This window comes from Lemur catta, chromosome 4, assembly GCF_020740605.2.
Source record: "Lemur catta isolate mLemCat1 chromosome 4, mLemCat1.pri, whole genome shotgun sequence".
Taxonomy (NCBI): domain Eukaryota; kingdom Metazoa; phylum Chordata; class Mammalia; order Primates; family Lemuridae; genus Lemur; species Lemur catta.
In genome coordinates this window covers 57,100,964-57,122,117 of record NC_059131.1, presented here as the reverse complement: position 1 = coordinate 57,122,117, position 21,154 = coordinate 57,100,964, and the positions used below count along the sequence as shown (strand labels likewise).

At 42.8% G+C, this 21,154-nt stretch overlaps 1 protein-coding gene across 1 annotated transcript; it reads right to left on the bottom strand.

Moving 5' to 3' along the window:
- Positions 1-9,883: 9,883 nt before the first annotated feature.
- Positions 9,884-17,766, bottom strand: LOC123637441 (uncharacterized protein C2orf78-like). Its single transcript, XM_045550626.1, has 3 exons — positions 17,673-17,766; positions 12,961-13,719; positions 9,884-11,784 (listed from the first exon to the last, which is right to left on the bottom strand). The coding sequence occupies exons 1-3, from the start codon at positions 17,764-17,766 to the stop codon at positions 9,884-9,886; spliced, it is 2,754 nt and encodes a 917-aa protein (XP_045406582.1).
- Between the last annotated feature and the right edge of the window lie 3,388 nt (positions 17,767-21,154).

Genomic DNA, 21,154 nt, shown 5'->3' with positions numbered 1-21,154 from the left:
CACAATGAAAAATAAACCTCAGTTCTTGTTTTTTAAGGCTTTCATGGGAGAAGGCTTAGACTCATCAAAAGGAAAAAAATCTTTAAAAGATAAGCAAGATTCCCAAGGTGGGGGTGGGGGGGTGGGAGGGAGGTGAGTTCCATGTATGGAGACACTACAACAGCCTATCTTGAACACTGCTAGAGAATGGTGTGCTCTGAAGGCAGAAATGCAAGGTATACTAAAGACAAATTATTCACATTGTTAACATTTTTTGCTGTGAACCCACTGGGAATATAAAATGACAAATAGAATTTGAAAAGTAAATCCTTGGGAAGAAAAAGATGTGGGATCAGCTGGCTCAAAGAAAGGGAAATGTAGCAACTGCACTGGGATCATTAGGTTTATGCATTATCAATGCTTGCAAATTATGTCCCTTTCAGTTCAATTTGGAATAACCTGATGAAGTTGTCCCTTGAGAAAAAGGCTATCCTAAAACCAGCAGCATTAAGATGAATCTGTGGTTTGGAGCTCCACCTACAGTTTGAAGACTAATATTGCTCGTTCTCAAGAAAAACGACTGGTTTGGAAAATGAGTTCTGATGCATGCTTGGAAAGATTTTCAATGTGTGTCTATTACAAAAATTTATGCTTACATGTGCACATGAGGAATCTGTTTTATGTCATCATTTGTTACCTGCTAGTTAGTGTTGAGTTATATCATTTATTTCCTAATAATTCAAAGCGTTTGTTTTAGGTAAGAGTGCCATTCTGAAGGTTGGAAATTTAAAGAGTTAAATGACATGAGAAACTTTAAGGCTATTTGAATTGAACATTTTGAGTGAGGGATTTTATCATTTTGTATCTGGTTTACATATTTCTTTTTAAAAATACTGGCTTATGACCAGGCATTGTAACTTTAAACAAGGGATAAAAAATTGCATGCCACACTACATTTACACTCTGAAAAACATTCACTTAGTTTGCAAAAGCTCAGGACTCAGTAGAAGGAGGACAAATTTACTGGCAAATGAGGAGGATGGAGATGCCTGTCTCAAATGCCATTGTCCTAATCATAAACAGAAATACAGAGCTTTTAAAGGGAGGTTTTCAGCTTAGACAATTGTTAACTACAGTTCAGATTCTGATTGTCCCATCTGTGCTGAAGACAATCCCTGTGACCTCCCCCAGCAGTTCCACTGAGCCATCTCCTAGCAGAAAGGAAAAAGGACATTCTTCTGTCCCTCTGGACCACTGGCCTGAGGCAGGGATGCAGGTTTTACTTTTGAAAAGAGTGAGAAGGTTTTAAAGAGACAGAAAACATCCCCCTCAGCCCTTTCTAAGGCCATTCCCTCAGTTACACTACTATGTGCCAGACACTATTTAAGGCATTGGCCGCTTACTGAACAAAGCAGAGAAAAATTTCCCTGCCCTAATGGATTTTACAGTTTAGTGATGGGCAAGGGAGTGGAGGACTATAAACAATTATTATGATAAAGAGGTAACTTACCCAGTATATTAGAAGGTTCAAAGTACTATGGGAGAAACGGGCCCTGTAAAGAGAATCAGATTGAGGAAATTGAGAATTGCAAGGAGGCAATTGCAATTTCACATGATTTGGTGAGGAAAATGCTCAATGAGAAGGTACCATTTGAGAAATGACTTGAAGGAGGTGAGAAGAACATTCCAGGCAGGGAAAAATAGCAAGTGTAAAAGACCTGAGTCAGGAGCTTGCTGGTGTATTCAAGGCACAGGAAGGGGGCTCAGGAAGATGGGAGTGGAATGAGTAAAAGGGAGCAGCATAGCAATAGATCACATAGGGCAAGAGTCAGCAAATCAGTGCAGTGCAGCCTATTTGTGTCAATAAACTTTTATTGAAACATAGCCATGTGGCTGCTTTCATGCTACAACTGCAGAGTGGAATAGGTGAGACAGAGAGGATGTTGCCCACAAAGACTAATATATTTACTGTGTAGCTCTTTACATAAAATGTTTGTTGACTCCTGATGTACTTAGGGCTGTATAAGCCATTGTGAGGACTTTGGCTTTGACCCTGAGAGAAATGAGAAGAGATGGGAAGGTTTGAGCAGAAGAGTGACAAGATCTGACTTATGTTTTAAAAGGATCATTGTGGGTGCCATGTTGATAAATTTTACGGGGCAGGACAGCCAGTTTGAACTGTGTTTCAAAAGGTACACAAGAGTGTCCCCAGGAAATGAAAGCAGATTAACCTGGGTATGTATAGCAGGGTATTTTAACTTTGTGAAGGATTCATGGGAACACTTGACATCTGTTAGACACTGTGGGAGCTTCTAGCAAGTAGGTAGTTCACAATTTCTGCATCAGGTCATGCAAGATTTCTTTCAAGGATGCCATGTCTTCGTGAAGCTGGGTTTTTGGCAGTCACTCATTTAAAAAGCAAGTATCCTCTGAAAATCAATGTGGAACAGGAAATGAGGCTGGCAGTGTCCAATTTGATTCCAAGGTTTGAGATGTTGTACAGTGTCCAACAGGTACACCTCTCCCATTAGCAAGTAATTGTAGTTAAGAGTGAAATAGAATTTTTTTAAATTTGTATGTATTGTTTTTCAAAGGATTACTTAGGGAATACTGTATTGGTTTTCTGTGGCTGCTATAACAAATCACTACAAAAGCGGCTGCTTAAAAAAAACAGAAATTTATTTTCATAGGTCTAAAGGCCAGAAGTCTGAAATTAGTATCACTGGGAGAAAAATAAGGTGTTGACAGAGCCACACTCCCTTTGGAGGCTCTTGGGGAGATTTTGCTGCTACCTTTTCCAGCTTCTGGTGGCAACTAGCGTTCCTTCACTAGTGTTCCTGCATTACTCCAATCTTTGCCTCTGTGGTCATTCTCTTCTCCTCTTCTGACTCCATTAAATCTCCACCTGCCTATGTTTTATAAGGACATATGTGATTGTATTTAGGACTCACCCCGATAATCCAGGATAATCACCCCATGTCAAGATCTTTAGTTTAATCACATCCAAAGACCCTTTTTCCAAATAAGATAACATTTATAGGTTCCAGGGATGAGGACTTCATCTCTGTGTGTGGCCATTATCCTGCCTACTATACCATAAATTCTTATTCAATAGTTGGCACTTAACTTCTTAATAAAGACTGTTAAATATTTTGTAGTTTAAGTATTTTAAGTATCTTGGCCTAGAAGTCAGACAACAAGTGCTTGGTGAATCTAGAAAGTTTGGGAACCTCTGGGTTTGAAGGATATTGCAATGATCTAGGCAGGAAATAATGGAAGCTTGGAGCAGAGTGAAAATGGAGGAATGTGGTTAGAAGTAGACAAGTTCTAGCTGCAATATGAGGATAGGGCAGATGAACCTTGCTGAAATTTTAGGTTTGCAGTTGGGAGGGGGAGAAAAGGAGTGAAATGCCTTCAGAGATTTGTGGCCTGAGCAACTGGAAAAAATGACCTTATCATTGACTAAGATGAAGAAAACTGTGCATGAACCAGGTCTTTGCAGGGAGAGGAGCAGAGATTGAAGATACAGTTTGTGCGCATTTAGAAAAAGTAAATACCGAGAGAAGACAAAGGCCAAGTACAGTGGTTCTGTCTGTAATCCCACACTTTGGGAGGCTGAGAAAGGAGGACTGCTTGAGGCCAGGAGTTTCAGACTAGCTTGGGCAACATGGCCTGATGCTGTCTCTACAAAAAATGAAAACAATTAGCCAGTGTTGTGATGCATGTCTGTAGTTGCAGTTACTTGGGAGACTGAGACTGTAAGATCACTTGAGCCCAGCAGTTCAAAGCTGCAGTGAGCTATGATCACACCACTGCACACTGCCTGGACAACAGAGTGAGACCCTGTCTCTATGAAAAAAGAGAGACAGACAGAAAGAGGAAGGAAAAGACAGAGAACATACACATTTCTGACCAGGTCCTGCCTCCAGACTCTCCACCTGCCCAGCTTATTCCACCTGTAATAGTAGCCAAATGTCTCTCCACCAATGTGCTCTTTAGGCTATTGTGTTTTGACTTCTCATCTAAAATATGGACTGAGCAAAGACAGACATGAGGTGCTGTGTTAGACACAGGGGACTCTGAAAGCCTCCTCTGACTCAGGCTTAACTAGTTTGGGCAAATGGAGCTCTGCTTCAGGAAACTGAGAACTATAGGATCCTCACATTTAAAATAATTATGTCAAAAGGTTTGGCAGAAATTCGTAAATATGGAAGCAGCCCCATCGTTTTGTGGAAATAGATCAAATAAAACTAATAACGCATGAGTAACATTTTCCATAAAACTAGAGGAGAAAACTTTCCCTATGAATTTCAGAACAAGAGAGTGGGGCAAACCATCACCAAGGGGCACCAGATCTGCCTGATATTAGCATCTGCACAGGAGGGAGTAGCAGACAGGAGGCCTTAAAGTGCCAGCAGGTGTTCACTGGAAAGCTCTGGGGGCGAGTTTGAGAACAGCAGCTGAAACTGAGAGGTTTTGCTCAATCCTGAATTGAGTAAGTGCACCAGGCCTGTGATAGAATCTGAAGGCTGCAGTAATCTACCCCCTCTAGACTGTTGACACTGAGCAACCAGGGCTCTTTCCAAGAAGTGGCCACACACAGAAGAGAAATTGCTGGGAGGAGAATGGACAGAAAGAATAAAAGGTGGGGAACAGGTAGGGAGTCTGAGACAGCAGGACACCATATTTTTGAATTCTGCATTACAAGAAAACACAAGTAGAAGAGATGTTTTATGAACTTAGAGATGTTATCCCAAAACACACCGCCTTTTCAAAGTCCAGAAAAACTAATTTCACCTAGGCCGGGTGGAATGGCTCATACTTGTAACCCTAGAACTCTGGGAGGCTGAGTTGGGAGAATCGCTTGAGGTAAGAGTTCAAGACCACCCTGAGCAAGAGTGAGACCTCATCTCTACTAAAAATAGAAAGAAATTAGCTGGATAACTAAAAATTGAAAAAAATCAGCCGGACATGGTGGCACATGTCTGTACTTCCAGTTATTTGAGAGACTGAGGCAGGAGGATAGCCTGAGTCCAGGAGTTTGAGGTTGCTGTGAGCTAGTCTGATGCCATGGCACTCTAGCCTGGGCGGCAGAGCGAGACTCTGAAAAAAAAAAAACAAACAAAAACTAATTTCAGCTAAATAAAGCACAAAATGATTGAGATCAAATCCCATGCACAGGTGTTATAAGAAAAAAGAGAATGAAGAGCAGAATAGCATCCTCTCAGAACACAAGAGTGAGTCAGAAAAGACAGGCCCACCAAACAGATCAAAACAGTAACCTGTTATTTCAAAACTAGCTAGGAGACATTAGGAAAAATAAGGAAACAGATGAAAGAACATGGAGGAGGGATGAGGAGTTATTACTTCATGACTACTGTACAGAGTTTCTGTTTGGGATGGTGAGAAAGTTCTGGAGATGGAGAGTGGTAACGGTTGAACAACATGGCAAGTCTACTTAATGCCACTGAATTGTACACGTAGAAATGGTTACAATGGTAAATTTTAAGGTATTATTCATATTTTACCACAATAAGAGAAGATGAAAAAACCATAAAAATCCGAATCAGGTTAGATGATAGAATTCAGAATAGAATTAAATGTAAGAAATTTCAGAAATGAAGACTAAAAACAACACAAGAGGGGGGCTTCAAGGTGGCTGACTAGAAGCATTTCATGCCCACCTCCTCCACTTAGAAGAACCAGAATATCCTACAGACAGTTGCACTCCAATACATTATCCAAGAGGGAACACTGGAATCCAACAGAGAAGGGACAGGAAACACCAGTATCAGGGAAGGAGAAGGAAGAGAGGAAGCTGCTTGGCCAGGACCAGCTGGGAGCCGGGAGTGACTCTCCAGTGCAGGGAAAGTGTGAATGGGAGACTTCCAGTGGCCATATCCCCACTGTGAAGTCACGAAGTCCTGGCGATGGCAGAACCCCTCAACTCTCCCAAGCCCTGAACCTGCCCTAGGAAGCAGCCAAGAGCCTGTGGGGTGGAATTGCTCCTGAGGCAGAGTTCACACTGGATCCTACACCCTTTCTGAGATCTAAACAGCTACAGCCAGGCGCCATTTTCAAACCTAGCCTTTGCAGACTGCACACTGTCCTGGGGCCCAGTGGGGCAGGGCACTGAGATGCTATGAAAACTCAGGCAGTTGCTGCTGGGACTGGGTCACAAGCTGGGAGCACTCCCTCAGCTAGGGATGAGAAGTGACTGAGCTGTGAGTTGTAGGTGCCTGGGCAAAGAAGTGAGTGCCAGCAAGGTGCAAGGTGCCACTGGGGCTTGCTCATGAGCTGGGCAGGGACTCCTGCCCAGGGGTTGGCTGAGGGGTGAGCCCCAGCAGGACTGAGATGTGAGAGGGACACATATTCCCTACCCACCAGCCGAGGCTTTGGCCACTAAGCCCGGCCCCACCCTCTCCACTGCCAAAGCCTGAGTGTAGCTGCTACTGCCCCTCACCAAGCACTCCTCTAGGGACCTGGGGATTGCCCCTCCTCTGTCCAGCACATGAAGGGAAGTGGGATACAGGGTGCAAACATAGAATAAGATAGAAGGAATAAACTCAGTGTGTGCTGGCAGAGTAGGGTGACTATACTTAACAAAAATGCAGTGTACTTGTGTGATGGACACCCTAAATATTCTGACTAGATCACTATGCATTGTGCACTGTAACAAAATTTCACGTGTACCCCATAAATTTGTATAAAAAAGAGAACACACAGGTGAATGAACAGAATGGTTAATGCCTTAAAAGAAACAAAACAAGGAAAAAAAATTTATTTTTATTTATTTATTTTTATATTTTTTATTTTTTTGAGGCAGAGTCCCACTCAGAGTCACCCTGGCTAGAGTGCCGTGGCATCAGCCTAGCTCACAGCAACCTCAAGCTCCTGGGCTCAAGCAATCCTTCTGCTTCAGCCTCCCAAGTAATTGGGACTATAGGCATGCGCCACCATGCCCGGCTAATTTTTCCTATATATTTTTAGTTGTCCAGCTAATTTCTTTCTGTTTTTTAGTAGAGACGGCCTCTCACTTTTGCTCAGGCTGGTTTTGAACTCCTGAGCTCAAATGATCCTCTCACCTTAGCCTCCCAGAGTGCTAGGATTACAGGCGTGAGCCACCGTGCCTGGTCAAGGAAGAAATTTTTAAAATTCAAAACAGATGATACAAAGAATTCCAAAGAAATGACAAATATAAAAGGTAGGCAAAAAAAGCTAGGACAGTTCTGAAAAGAGTAATGCAAATGTACAGAGATATTTAGTATACCACAAAAGTGACATTTCAGCTCAGTGGGACAAATTAATAAATTGTAATACACAGATGTTGGGGTATAAATAAATAATTTCTGTGAAAGAATCCTCAAAGTGGCAAAAGTAGATGTCTCTAAGGGAAGGCAGAGGTTGCTGGCTAGGAAACTTGGGGAAGATGGTGAATTTACATGGAACACCCTTTTGTGTCTTTCTAATGTTCTATCATGTGAATCTACTACCTCTAAAGTCCAAATGCCTGAGTTCAAATCCCAGCTTCCCCATTTGCTAGCTCTTTATCTTGGGCAAATTCTTGCCAGTCTGAATCTCCTTATCTGTGAAATGGGGTGCATAACTTAGCCAGGTGCTGCCTGGCACAGAATAAACTCTCAATAGCCAGGCATGGTGGTTCATGCCTATAATCCAAGCACTTTGGGAGACCAAGGCAGGAGGATTTCTTGAGAACAAGAGTTGGAGACCAGCCTCAGCAAGAGTGAGAAACCGTCTCTACCAAAAAAAAAAAAAAGAACAGATAAAAAAATTAACCAGGCATGGTGGCTCTTCCCTACAATCCCAGAAACTTGAGAGGATCCCTTCAGCCCAGGAGTTTGAGGTTGCAGTGAGCTGTGATGATGCCAATGCACTCTAGAGCCTAGGTGACAGAGCGAGACCCTGTATCAAGTAAAATAAAATAAAATAAACCCTCAATAAATGTATGTTACTAGTGGAAACAACCCAAATGTTCGGCAACTGATGAATGGATAAACACAAATGTGGTATATTCATACAACAAAATGCTATGCAGTAATGAAAAGAAAAGAAGCACTGACACACACTACAACATGGGTGAACCTTGAAAACATCATGCTAAGTGAAAGAAGCCAGATATCAAAGGTCACATATTGTCTGATTCCCTTTATGTGAAATGTCCAAAAAGGGCAAATCTGTAGAGGTCCGTGGTTCCCTGGGGCCAGAGGGAGGAGGGAGTGGGGAGTGACTACAAATGGATGGAGGGGTCTCTCTTGATGATGATGCAAATATGATGAATCAGATAGTTGTAATGGTTGCACAAAACTGTGAATGTACTAAATGTCACTGAATTCTATATTTTACTTTTATTTCATTATTTTTAAAATAAGACACAGGGTCTTGCTATGTTGCCCAGGTTGGATTGCAGTGGCTATAAACAGGTGCTATCCCACTACTGGATTGTATCTTTTTAAACCGTGAATTTTGTTATGAGAATTCTTTCTCAAAAAAGAAATTTTATCTCCACAAATATCTTAAAAATGTAAATTTCTAACTTTTCCATAGTCGCGATCCGCTCCGCTGTCCCACCTCCCATTTCCCCATTCCATTCTCTTTCTGCCCTGCCTTACCTCCCGCTACTGTCCCATGGCCTCCCTCCCCGGTGGTGAGCCTCCAGGACCCCCAGGAGTGCCTCTGAATCTTTGGGCGCCTGCGCCCTGCAGCTTTTGGAAGGTGACCCAGTGCGCATGCGCGTCAAACCCTGACTTCCCAGGGGAATGGACGCAGCCCGCTGGTGTTTCTCGCGCTTCGGTTGATGTTGGAGGTCCAAGAAGGCAGCACGCGCTGGGGTCGGTGGAGGAGGACATGGCGGCCCCTCAACTTAATATTTAGGCTCCTCCAGAAGTTTGATCTCGTGCCGATGGTGTGCTCTGAAAGCCAGGTTGGTCACCTATTGGCTGTGGAAATCGCTGGGGACTACGGAGCCCCATAGGCCTGGCACTGAGGCCTTGCTCCGCATGCATTGTGACCCAGCCCATTGCTTAAGCAGCCTAGTAAAGTGGCACAGTGGTAGGGGCCTTGTGTGTCCTTGTGAAGGTTAACAAAAGTAGTGCATGTGGCTGGCTCCCTGGGGAGGGTATTCAGTCAATAAATGGTGGTTTATATTCCAGGCCCTATTCTGGCTGGGCCTCAGGCTAATGGAGTTCACTTGGCTAGGGCCCTGGTTATCAGCTGCCCCCAGGATAACTGCTTGTCACTCCCTTGGTAGAGTCCTCTGTGTTTTGTACTCACCTTTCTCACCTATAGATCATATACACATAAGGTAACCCAAATCTGTTGGAAATGTGTGCTGTATCTTATTTTCCAAAATACGTATCTGGTAGGTCATGAGATAGATATAAGGCCATTCTCCATGAAAGATTTCCTTACATTTCTGTGGTCAACCCAGGTTCATCTTCTCCCATTGTCAACTTAATTCTAATTTTATTGTTTTAGCCCAAACCTTAGACTCTGTGTCTTAGTTCTGCCATTTTTCCCAAACCTGATTCTTTTTAAAAACCCATAAAATCTCTCCCCTTTTGGCCTTCCTAGTCCTGGAACAGGTTACTTCCTGTTTCCTCAATTCTTAATCCCTTTTGCACCTATTCTCCCACCCAACTTTCAGTTCCTTTTTTCTGAGGCTGCCTTGGATCCCCACCTCCACCAAAGAAAAACCACACCTAACAGCACATCAAAACTCAAAAGGACTCTTTATTAGTCATTTATTAATCAATTCTATTATACTTCTTTGTTCAATTTTATTAAGTTTTTAAAACATATCAGAATAAATAGAAAAATTTGTATCTATAAATGTATGTAGAAAACGAGCTGGTACTCAAAGTGGTACCAACAAGCTGAGCATCTCTTATTTTACATAGCCATAGTAGCATGAAATTTCCATCTCTTTTTCCCTCTCAATGAAAAACTGCACTTTCCGCAGAGAGCTGTATTTGGCAGCATTCTCACGCTCCTCTTGAGCCTGCCTTTTCATGGCTTCACGCTCTGGCCTCTGCTCTTTTGTGATAGGCTTTGATAGTACTGGGCCAGAAATATTGGGTTTCCTCCATGGGATTGGTTGGCAGCTGAAGTCTTGGAGTAGAAATTGGTTTTGAGGCATGGGTGGTGACTGGGGCTTGGTCACAGGAGTGGAAACAGGCTCTTGCTGAAGAGAAGTGCAAGATGATGTTTTGTAAGGTGCAGGCATAGAAGCCACAGACTGAGGTTCACTAGGCCGGGTAGGGTTGGTCAAAGTGGGTCTGGTTGCATTGGTTGCAATTGGCCGAGCTGGTCTGGCCGGACCTGTTGAAGATGCATTGGCAGGAGCTGGTCGGGATGGACTGGCTGCAATAGGTTGAGCTAAGTTAGTAGAAGCAGGCCGTGCAGGGTTAGCTGCAGCAGCCCTACGTGAGGCCAGAGAATGTGGCCGCCGAGGACCAGGTCGAGCTGGAGGTTTGTCCAGGGTCGGAAAGGGCAAAGGTACCAACTTGACCCTCCCAGGTGGTGGCAAGTCATACTGCGATGGAGATGGACACTCTTTTCCAGCACTGCCATCTGTTTTCTGGGCTTTGACTTGAGTTTTCTCAGAACCTTTACCCTCACGTGGAGTATCCAGCCATGGTTTGAAAGTTGGGGATGGCTGGGGGTCGTTGGTGTTGCTTGAATTTCCCAGCTTCCAAGAGGCAGAGAGTCCAGTTTTCTTATCACTCTTCTTTCCCAGTGTATCGGAAACCTGCACAGACTCCAGCATGTGCATGCCTAGGCAGCTTCGAGGCTTTTTAAAATTCTGTGGGCTAAGCTCAAGTTGACTTTTCTTCTGCTTCATCTTGGGAATGGTTGTCTTCTCCTCTATCTTGACTTTGTTCCCTGACTGCTTACATTCTTCAGCTTTCTTGGAGTTGTTTCCTCTGGTCCTTTTGGTCTTTTCCTGCCTATGACCCTTAGTGTTGTTGCTCCTGCTGGATGCAGCTTTCTGAGGTTTGCTGTTAGAATGCTTGGCTACAGCACTGAGAACAATCACTTCTTCCCCTATCAGGCACTCTAGATTCTTTGGCTGGATTTTGGCCTTGGGAGCGCCACTGATAGGCTCAGAAGCATTACGCTTGTTCTTCCTGACTTGACCAGAGAAAGCCTTTGTGACACTTGACTTTTCCTGTACCTGATTCACCTTGATGGCTCTGGTATCTTTGGCTTTGATTGCTGTGGGATCTTCGGATTGGTCAAGATCTTTTAAGGAATTGAAGAGCTGGGGAAGGTGAATATCCTTCACCAGTGTAGTGATGTGTGAATAACTACTGGCAGACTCAATCTCACTTTCAATTGTCCCTTGATCCTGAAGGCTCAGGCTGTTATTTCGTAGACTGACAGTTTTAGAACGAGGCTGCACCTCTTGGCCAAGAGGATCAATGCCGGCCAGAAGCTGGTGGATATCAGGGATTTCTAAAGGGAGTAATAGAGGATCTTGGTTTTCTATTGGGATCTGATAGGCATCCAGAGCCTTTGAAAGCTTGGTTTTAATCTCATCCATATTGTTATTCTCTTTTTGTTCCTGGCTTGAAGCGGGAGGCAGTGCCAAGAAATCAGAAGGACTCTGGACTACAGGTATTATTGAAATATCTCCAAAGTCAGGAGGTGGAGGGTAATTCTCAATTATCTGGATATTTCTGCTCCTGCAGGACTTGGAGAATTCTGGCGTTTGTGGCAGACCAAGTGTCTGGGTTATAGTTTGCAATCCCAGGGAAGTGTCCATTGCTTGGGAAGTTTCCATCACTGCAAAGGAATCAAGGAAGCAGTCAGTCCCTGGTAAGTGAGATGCTGTCCCTACACACCAAGGCAGAGTCAGGCACATTAGAACAGAGGGCAAGACATTTCTACCAGCTCTTCCTGAGTACCATGGACAAGACCCTGTATTAGAGCACAGGCAATGACTGTCCTAGTTCTTACTGGTTATCATTTTATGTCATTGTTTCTTGGTTTTTGTTACATTTGGTAGACTTGTTATAAGTCAAATAAAAAGTAAAGTGATTTTTTTTTTTTTGAGGCAGTGTCTCACTCTGCTGCCCAGGCTAGAGTGCTGTGGCGTCAGACTAGCTCACAGCAACCTCAAACTCCTGGGCTCAAGGAATCCTGCCTCAGTCTCCTGAGTAGCTGGGACTACAGGCGTGTGCCACCATGCCCGGCTAATTTTTTCTGAATATCTTTTTAGGTGTCTAGATAATTTCTATTTTAGTAGAGACGGGGTCTCGCTCTTGCTCAGACTGGTCTTGAACTCCTGAGCTCAAACAATCTGCCCGCCTTGGCCTCCCAGAGTGCTAGGATTACAGGCATGAGCCACCGCACCCGGCCGTAAAATGATTTCTAAACATATAAAATGTTTTATAAATCCTAGCATTCTTATGTAAAGTCCTTTCCATTGTTTTCACTCAGCTGAGAGAGTAAAAACACTTCTCTCCACGGATTAGGAGAATGAGTGGAGCTTTTCCTCATGAAATACACAAGCAAAGACAGATTGTGAGCCTGCTTGCTTTGGACAGGACCTCTGGACACAAGGTCTTAAATCCTGGTGCAAACCAAGGAGTGTTAAAATGTCAGTACCACAATAAGAGTTCTGAAGTGCCTTCCAAAGGGACTAAAGCAATATATCAGGGAAGGGAGTTAATTCTAGTGTGATGGTGCAGGGAAACTGACCAGCACACTAGGGCAGCAAGAAGTGTGGCAGCCCCCAGCATACTCCCGAGTTCTCTTACGGGTATCCCAGATGGCCACTATCGTGTTCTACCTTCCCACCTATAGTAGAAGTTCTTATGTAGAGTCTGAAAATGGGGAACACTAAGCAAAGGTAGTGGTTGAAGTGCCAGGACTTAAATTCTACCTATCTGTGGACTCACTCCTGAGCTGCAGATTTGATCCTCTTTCATTGCTGTCCTTTTTGGTGTTGGTACTTACCTTCAAAACTTGTTTCTGTGATAGGCTGAGCAGACACAGAGTGGTAGATCCTAGGGGTGGAGGTAACTGGTAGGACATTTGTAGGCTGAACCTCCTTTAGCACCATCACCATTTCTGGTTGAGAGGCAGAGGACATACTTCCTGTGTATGACATGGAGCCATAGGATTGCAGGCAGGGGCTAAGTTCTCCAGACAGTAGTGGTCCCAGTGTGCTTTGATTGTAGTAATAGACCTTGCTTCCTTCCTGGTAGGGAAGTGACAGGCTATGTCCTTGATTTGAAATTTGGGATGATGTTCCCTGAACAAGGCTGGAAGACTGTGATGGGTTCAGAGGGACCATGGTATTGGCATCTGAAGCTTGATCATAATGGGCTGTCATAGACATGGAACAAACAGTTCTGTCCTGGTCAATGGTAGTCACAGTGAGGTCCCCAAGTGAAGATGACTTTTCAGAGCTTCCTGTCATATCCCAATCTAAAACACTGGAATAAGAGGCATCTGAAATTGACATTGGGCTCTGGCCAGTAACCTCAGACAACATAGTTATGGTAGAATGTTGGTGAAGGTAGGCACTGCCCATGAATGACTGGGAAGAGGTGCCAGAGGGTGATGGCAGTAGCCTTGATGAGCTAACGGCTGGAGTAGAGACTCTGGAGAAGTTGCAGACACTTCGTGTTAGGGAAGCCTCATTGCTTACCACAGGAAGAGAGAGCTGCAGAGAATTTGCAGTTCCAAGTAAAGATGAATTTTGGCAATTTTCTGTAGGAAACAAGAGGGTGATGAAAAAACTGATGAGATGGACAAGTTCTCACTGTATGTGAGGAATAGCATCATCTTAAGGTTGCTGCAATCAGGCAGCCTCTAATACCAATACTCACTGAGTCACCAAAAGCCAAACAGTTTATGGTGGCTGTGAAGTGCTGGAGCAGCTGGGTATTCTTCTGATGAACTGCCTTTGTGTCCAAATTGGGCAGAGATGTGCAGAAGACACAAGTGGTCTGGTTCACACATTGTTCCCTAGGCTAGGAGAAACCTTCTCCCTTCTTTACCCTGAGCCTGCATTAGCATTGACTCGTAACTACGTCCTAGAATTAGAGCAGTTTAGAGCTAGGAGGTCATTAGAGAACTTCTGTTCTAACATTTTCATTGCACAAGTGAGGAAACTGAGGGTGTGAGGGGTCAGATTGACCTGTTCAAGTTCTCCCATCATGTTAGTATCAGGACCAGGTTACAGAAACCGACTCCCTTGCCAGGACTTTTTGCTCTGAGTAAAGAGTAGAAATCAGGAGAAATAGAACTTTTAATACAGGCCAGTTTGTGTCCATTAGATGACAATACAGCTATTACCACTGTAATTTGTAATGTCCCATTTTGCTTGTGCAGATCATATGCCATTTCTTAGAGTTCAAATACAGCCCAGACCAGTTGGTAAATGTAAGGGGTCATGCTTTACTCCTTTCAAGCCTGGCTTCTGATGCTCAGTCAAAACCACAACCTGAGAGTTAGTGTCTCAGGGCATGGTTTTTGAATGAAAAAGGTTACTTAGAGTCTCTGAGCTTCTCATTACTCATCTGTCAATTGGTTACAATCATAGTAACAGTGATAATTCATACATGAATACAAGTGATATATGCCATATGATTTATTTGGAGAAAGATATAGTAATTTATGGAAAGACAGACAAAAATCATGAAAACTTATAACATCACAGAACTAAAAGTAATTGAATATTGAGAGGCCAGGCTTGGTGGCTCACACCTGTAATCCTAGCACTGTGGGAGGCCAAAGCAAGAGGATGGCTTTAGGTCAGGAGTGGAGACCAGAGTAAGCAAGAGTGAGACCAGAGTGAGCAAGAGTGAGACCCCGTCTCTTGTAAATATAGAGAAATTAGCCATGCATCATGGCATGTGCCTGTAATCCCCCGTACTTGGGAGGCTGAGGCAGGAGTATCACTTGAGCTCAGGAGTTTGAGGTAGCTGTGAGCTAGCCTCATGACAGGATACACTAGCCAGGTGACAGAGCAAGACTCCGCCTTGAAAAAAAAATAGAAAAGAAAATTGGGGTATGTAGCAACCATCAAAGCATAGTACCCTTTTTAGTAAATGAAGTCCTATTATCATACATTCTACATCATGAAAGTGAATATTGTCTACTCTATTTTAGTCAACACTATTAACCAAACAAACCCACCCACAATAGAAGGTAATTTTGAATGAATTTCTAACGAGTACATATAGACAGAGAAAGTGTATCGGTAAAAAGTTTATCACTAGCAGCAAAATGGACTAAATATGAATGCATATGTACATATATAGCCATAACATATGTAGGCAAATATTTCAATAAAAACTGGTACAACACCAAAAATGACAACATTCCCCAAAACATTTTTTTTTTTTTTTTTTTTTGAGACAGAGTCTCGCTCTGTTGCCCAGGCTAGAGTGCTGTGGCGTCAAGCTCACAGCAACCTCAAACTCCTGGGCTCAAGCCATCCTTCTGCCTCAGCCTCCCCAGTAGCTGGGACTACAGGCATGTGCCACCATGCCCGGCTAATTTTTTTCTATATATATAATTTGAGCTGTCCAGATCATTTCTTTCTATTTTTAGTAGAGACAGGGTCTCACTCTTGCTCAGAGCTAGTCTCGAACTCCTGACCTCGAGCGATCCTCCCGCCTCGGCCTCCCAGAGTGCTAGGATTACAGGCGTAAGCCACTGCGCCCAGCCGTCAAAACGTTATTAAACAGAAAAAAAAAAAAAAAGATAGGAGAAGACGTAGAGTAAAACTGTAAGTGTAAAGGAGTTCCGTTATTGTGCTGATCATATTTCTCTGAATATTTCCCAGCAAATGACAGGTAGTAATCCTAGTTGAAATAGATATTTCAATTAATATAGCCATGTAACAATTAGAAAAGAACACTTAAAAAGTATTAGGAAGGTTTTTATATTTATTCTCAAAAACTAGATTATAATCATCTTCAACATCCGGGAAAATGTCATTCCCAAAGCCTAAGAAAACCAACACTACTAGAATCTACTTTAAAAAGATTCTTAATGTAGGAAAACCCAAAGGACGTTAGAAAATTGTTTTAGGTGAATGTGGAATTAGAGATGTAGGATGTTTTCATTTTATTTTTAGGTAGGTCTTTCTTTTTATTCTTAGGTTGAAAAAAAGTTAATGTGTATATACTCTGTTTTAGGATGAAAAAATAAAGATGAAAAGCAACCTTTACTTGAAACCTACTTATCATACAAAGGAATCCGTTTTTCCCCATGCAAAGTAAGATACATGATTTTTTTAAAAAACTGAATTTTGTTTTTAATAGGAGAAACATCCACATAGTTTAAAAGGAAAGTGAAACACTGTTTCTTCTGTCCCCCTAGGTATCCCCTTTTATTAGTTTCTTATTTACAGGAAGCAAGAAACAGAGGTCTCCAACCTTTTTGGCACCAGAGACAACTTTCATTGTGGAAGACACTTTTTCCCAGGAGGGCGGGAGGGAGGCGGAGCTGAGGGGGCCATGCCAGCCACCAGGCTTGAGCTGCTGTAAATACAGATGAAGCTAGCACGCTCTCCCCCGCCTCGCTCACCTCCTGCTGTGCACCCCCACCCCAAGATTCATGGAAGACAATTTTTCCCAGGGTCCGGGGTGCAGTAGGGGTGGTGGGGGCTGTGGCGGGGAGGCATGGGGAGTGGACCTCTGTGGCCCGTCCCTGAAAGGACTGGTGCTGTGGTCTGTGGCCCAGGGGTTGCGGACCGAAAATCTAAGACGTATTTTCAAAATCCTTATGTTCAAATGTCTCAAGTGTCATCTGTGTTCAAAGAGACAACAGAAAAAAACCAAACGATGGAATGTGACTTTTCTGATAAACTGCTTTTTCCAGTGACATTCTGTTCTAGCCTTAGTTTCCTTCCTAGTCCATTAATCTAAACATTTGCTTAAACCGACTTCATTTTGCCGTGCTCTGAGTAGATTTCACTGATGCTTTTTCTGCTTTAATTTAAAATCTATGATTCTCTTACACATTTCACCCCAAACTACCTCTTGAGAACTCCTCCATGATCTCCATAGCTTTCATTCTTACATTTTCTCCTCCCTCATTTTTATATTTTCTCCCCATGTCAGTTCCTGTTGTTCTGTGCTTAATGGAAACAGTCCCAAACTTCCCTTCCCTAGACTATCTGCCTCCTTACAGCCCAATACCCTCCATTCTTTCCCTGTTTTCTCTTTTCACCTCATTTAGATAGAAAACACCAAACTTGTAAAAATACTAGTTTCTCAACAGCACTAAATTTAAAGTACTGAAGTTGAAATATTAGTGACAGGAGACTGTTACAGATAAAACATCTCAGTATATATTGCTACTTTTCTATAGGACCGAGGGTTTTTTCTTTGTTTCTGATGAAACAAATAACTCTCAGAAAGTCTCTGATTTCATTTTCTGTACGCAAGCCTTTTAAGACTCAATGGTAGAAGGGGGTCAGAAGGAACAAGCAATCTATTATCCTGATATAACAGATGAGGAAACAGATTTTGTGACTGAGTAAATGATTTATCCAAAATCACACAGCTAGTAAACATCAAAGCCTCAAGTGAAATTAGGTCTGCAGATTTCTAGTTTAATACTTTCTCCTGTTATTCCAAGCTATTTTAACTCTACTACTAAATTTAGGGGAAAAGAAATGAAAAACTTTAAAAGGTTTCTTTCCTTACCTGACATGGTCAGAGAAGAGGAAATGTCAATGGAGGATAAAAGGGATGAGGAGACAATATGAGAGGATGTCTGAGAAGTGGCTGAAGAATGCATGTGGCCAGTAGAAAGGTCACTGGTCACTGATTACTGGTCACTGGTTACTGGTCACTGGTCACTGGTCAGTTGCGATGATCCAAATTTATTTACAGACAACTCCATGGAAACCCCAAGATTCTACCAGGTGCCAGTAGGTTTGGCGGGAGAATGATGTCACAAAGCAGGCAGTTTAAAGGTATGAGTTAGCCAATGTGAAGGTCAGTTTCCCAATAAGAAGAAGGCATTGGGTGGAGGGAGTGGTAGGAGCTGCAACAGCACCTAACTGGCTGAGCTCTGGGAAGGTGAAAGACAGACATGATAGTCCCACCTTCCCCAGGCTCTTATGTTAGGGAGGTCATCTCGATGTTCGTCATAGATGTTCATTCATATAATTAACTAATAGTCATTTATATTTAGTGTAATATGTTTCTGATTATAATGTATAATATTATACATTTATAATTAGATATTATATGTACAGTGAATTGATATTCCTGGGTAGAATGGAAAGGGACAACTAGGTTGGACAACAACTGTTGTTCTGAAACCATTTCACTGGATTTTATTAGTGAACTTACTGCAGCTTTTGAGGACCAAAGGAAGGAATTAAAAAGTCTTTCTGTAACTTGGTTGAAGAGTAGGGTAAAATTCCTTGAGTGCACCTTGTAGAAAATGATGTGGTCCAAGGCTCTTCTCTTTAGTTTCTTCTTGAATACCACCTTCCTGGGTTGGTCTGGGCTGGGCCAGGTTGAACTTGCATCTCTCTTCTGCTCTCCCTGTCCCTCCTTTGGTTCTAGGCGTTGTTTCTGGGACAAGCCTTGATCGTGCTTTCTTACATATGTGGATGTTACTTCCTGTCAACTTCCAGACCAGGGATCTTCTTTTCGGTGCCGTCATATTCAAAAAGTGGACTCTGCCCATTAGAAGCAAACACCAGAGAGATAGAAGACACAGCGGAGTGTAAACTTTCCCTCTTTCAGCCTCTGGGTGCAGTTCTTTTGCCCACAATTTACTGCCTCTGGCTCCTTGGGCCATGCAGACACCCTGCCCTCCTCTTTCACATGTAAAGGCATTCATACTACTTTTCTCTTTCCTCACATTAGAGACTCCACTGTGGCAGTTACTGTGGCCTCCTCCCCCCAGCAAACAGCCACTGTAGAATGTTGGATGTCTAGGATTCTCTGTCTGCCATGCTTGGGTGCAAGGTCAGGCAAAATGAAGAGGCCAATAGTTAAGAGAAAGAAGACATTAGTGGAGACTAAGGAACAGGCAAGGTGAGGATATAGAAAAAAAGAGGTTCATGTGGGTTTTTTATTTTCTGTGACACACAAGATGACACACTTTGGCCTCATTTGGTATTACGGAACAGATAAGTCAATATTTTTAATGTAGCTAGGTAGTCCAGAAACTACCATAGATTGTGTACATTAAAAAGAATCATCTTATTTTGTTCCTTTTGTTTTATGTTATATTACCTCATTTATATCATTCATTAGTATGTTTGTAGAATGTAAATATAGATTTCTTTCTTTCTTTTTTTTTTTTTTTTTCAAGACAGAGTCTTGCTCTGTTTCCTGGGCTAGAATGCTGTGGTGTCAGCCTCGCTCACAGCAACCTCAATCTCCTGGGCTCAAGCAATCCTCCTCCCTCAGCCTCCTGAATAGCTGGGACTACAGGTGTGTGCCACCAGGCCTGGCTAATTTTTTTGCATTTTTAGTTGTCCTGCTAATTTCTTTCTATTTTTAGTAGAGATGGGGGTCTCACTCTTCCTCAGGCTGGTCGTGAATTCCTGACCTCAAGTGATCCTCCCACCTCGCTCTCCAGAGTATAGATTTCTTTTAAATTCTCTGGTTTTGCACAGTTGTTTCTTATGATGTTTTTGAGGACTCTGACATTGTGAGACATATTGCATGTTTTTCTATCGATGATTGTTTATGTTGAAGCACGGTGAACTCATTTGACCTGTTGGATTTTGGGGAGGAAATTAAAGAGGAGTCTGGGAAAAGGCGTAGTGGTGAGTTATACGGTGCACCCAAGCCTAAGGAACAGATGTGTGCAGTCAGCCCACCTTGGCCTGAATTTTCTTTGTTTTTGTTCTAGTTAAGGCCTTTCTTACTACCTTCTCTTGTAACTGTGATAAAGTGAGTTAGGGCTGAGTTACTAATGATTTATATGTGGACTGAGCTGGGTTGGGGGAGGAAATCTATGGATATAATCATTTTCTTTAGTGGTAAGCCCTTAGTGATGCCTACCTCAGTCTGTCTAGGGACTTTTCTAGTGCCAGTGAGTACATAGAGAGTGATACAAGGTGCCAAGAGCCCACGAGAAGATCAGCTCAGGATGGGACCTCCAAAGACAAGTATTGCATGTATAGGCCTATTTTCCCATCTCTTCCAATAATGCTTCATAGTGTGAGAGAGGAATTTTTTCAGTGATTGTGTATGTGAGGGTGATGCTTATCTGAGAAGAAATTACGAAAGGTGTGGCAATGTAGAGATGGGCTTAAGCTATATAAAATGTTCAAGGTTTCTCCATTTGATCTCAGCTTCAACATCAAGATAGGCTACTTCTGTGACACTAGTATGTAATGTTGAACTAGCAGTATATACTAAGTGTCTGCAAGCCAGAGCAATCTCTGTTTTCTCAATGTTTTCATGGAAATCCAGGGAACTCATAACTACTGCAGGTTAGGGTGGGTGGTATAAGATGTGCAGAAGTGTGGTAGGATCACTCTAATAGGAATAAAATGTTTACATATTAAAGTGTTCATTTCTAACATTCAATTCTATTTAGGCAAATGCTTATTATAGTTTGGTTTTTGGTGTTTCTCAGCCTCTATAACTATTTTCTCTGCATAGTTCTAGCCACTTAACTTTACCTTGCACTCTCACCATCATCTTAACCTCTAAAATAAATCTCCAGTGTACAAGGCAGAACCTAAAGAGCTGTAGAGCAAGCTGGGCACTGTGGCGTTTGCCTGTAATCCCAGGGACTCAGGAGGCTGAGGTGGGAGGATTGCTTGATCCCAGGAGTTCAAGACCAGCCTGGGCAACATAATGAGACCCTGTCTCTGAAAAAAATTAAAAATTAAACAAAAATAAGGAGCTTTAGTCCAACACTCAGGAACTTAACATGAAGTCCTACCATGACCTGAGGCCTCAGTTTTTATAGAATGTTGTCTTGTGTCAGAGACCCACTCCCTGAATTGTGTACCCATTAGGATAACTGCGTCTTGTTTTGGTGTAACATCCCCAGTCCTTCTACCCCGAGGCCCTTCCTACTTTCTCCATAGTCTATTTTTGGTTTCATGAAAGAGTAGAATCCCTCAAACCCCCACATGTTACCTGGGGCCCTACCAAATACTGCTCGATTTATGAGTATCAGTTACTTAGCTGTTTGGTGCTCC

Coding starts and splice junctions, on each gene's coding strand:
- LOC123637441 (XM_045550626.1), bottom strand. CDS start 17,766: ATGCATTCTTCAGCCACTTCTCAGACATCCTCTCATATTGTCTCCTCA. Junction 13,720..17,672: donor CTCTTCTCTGACCATGTCAG/GTAAGGAAAGAA, acceptor TGTTTCCTACAG/AAAATTGCCAAAATTCATCT. Junction 11,785..12,960: donor CACAGAAACAAGTTTTGAAG/GTAAGTACCAAC, acceptor ATTCCTTTGCAG/TGATGGAAACTTCCCAAGCA.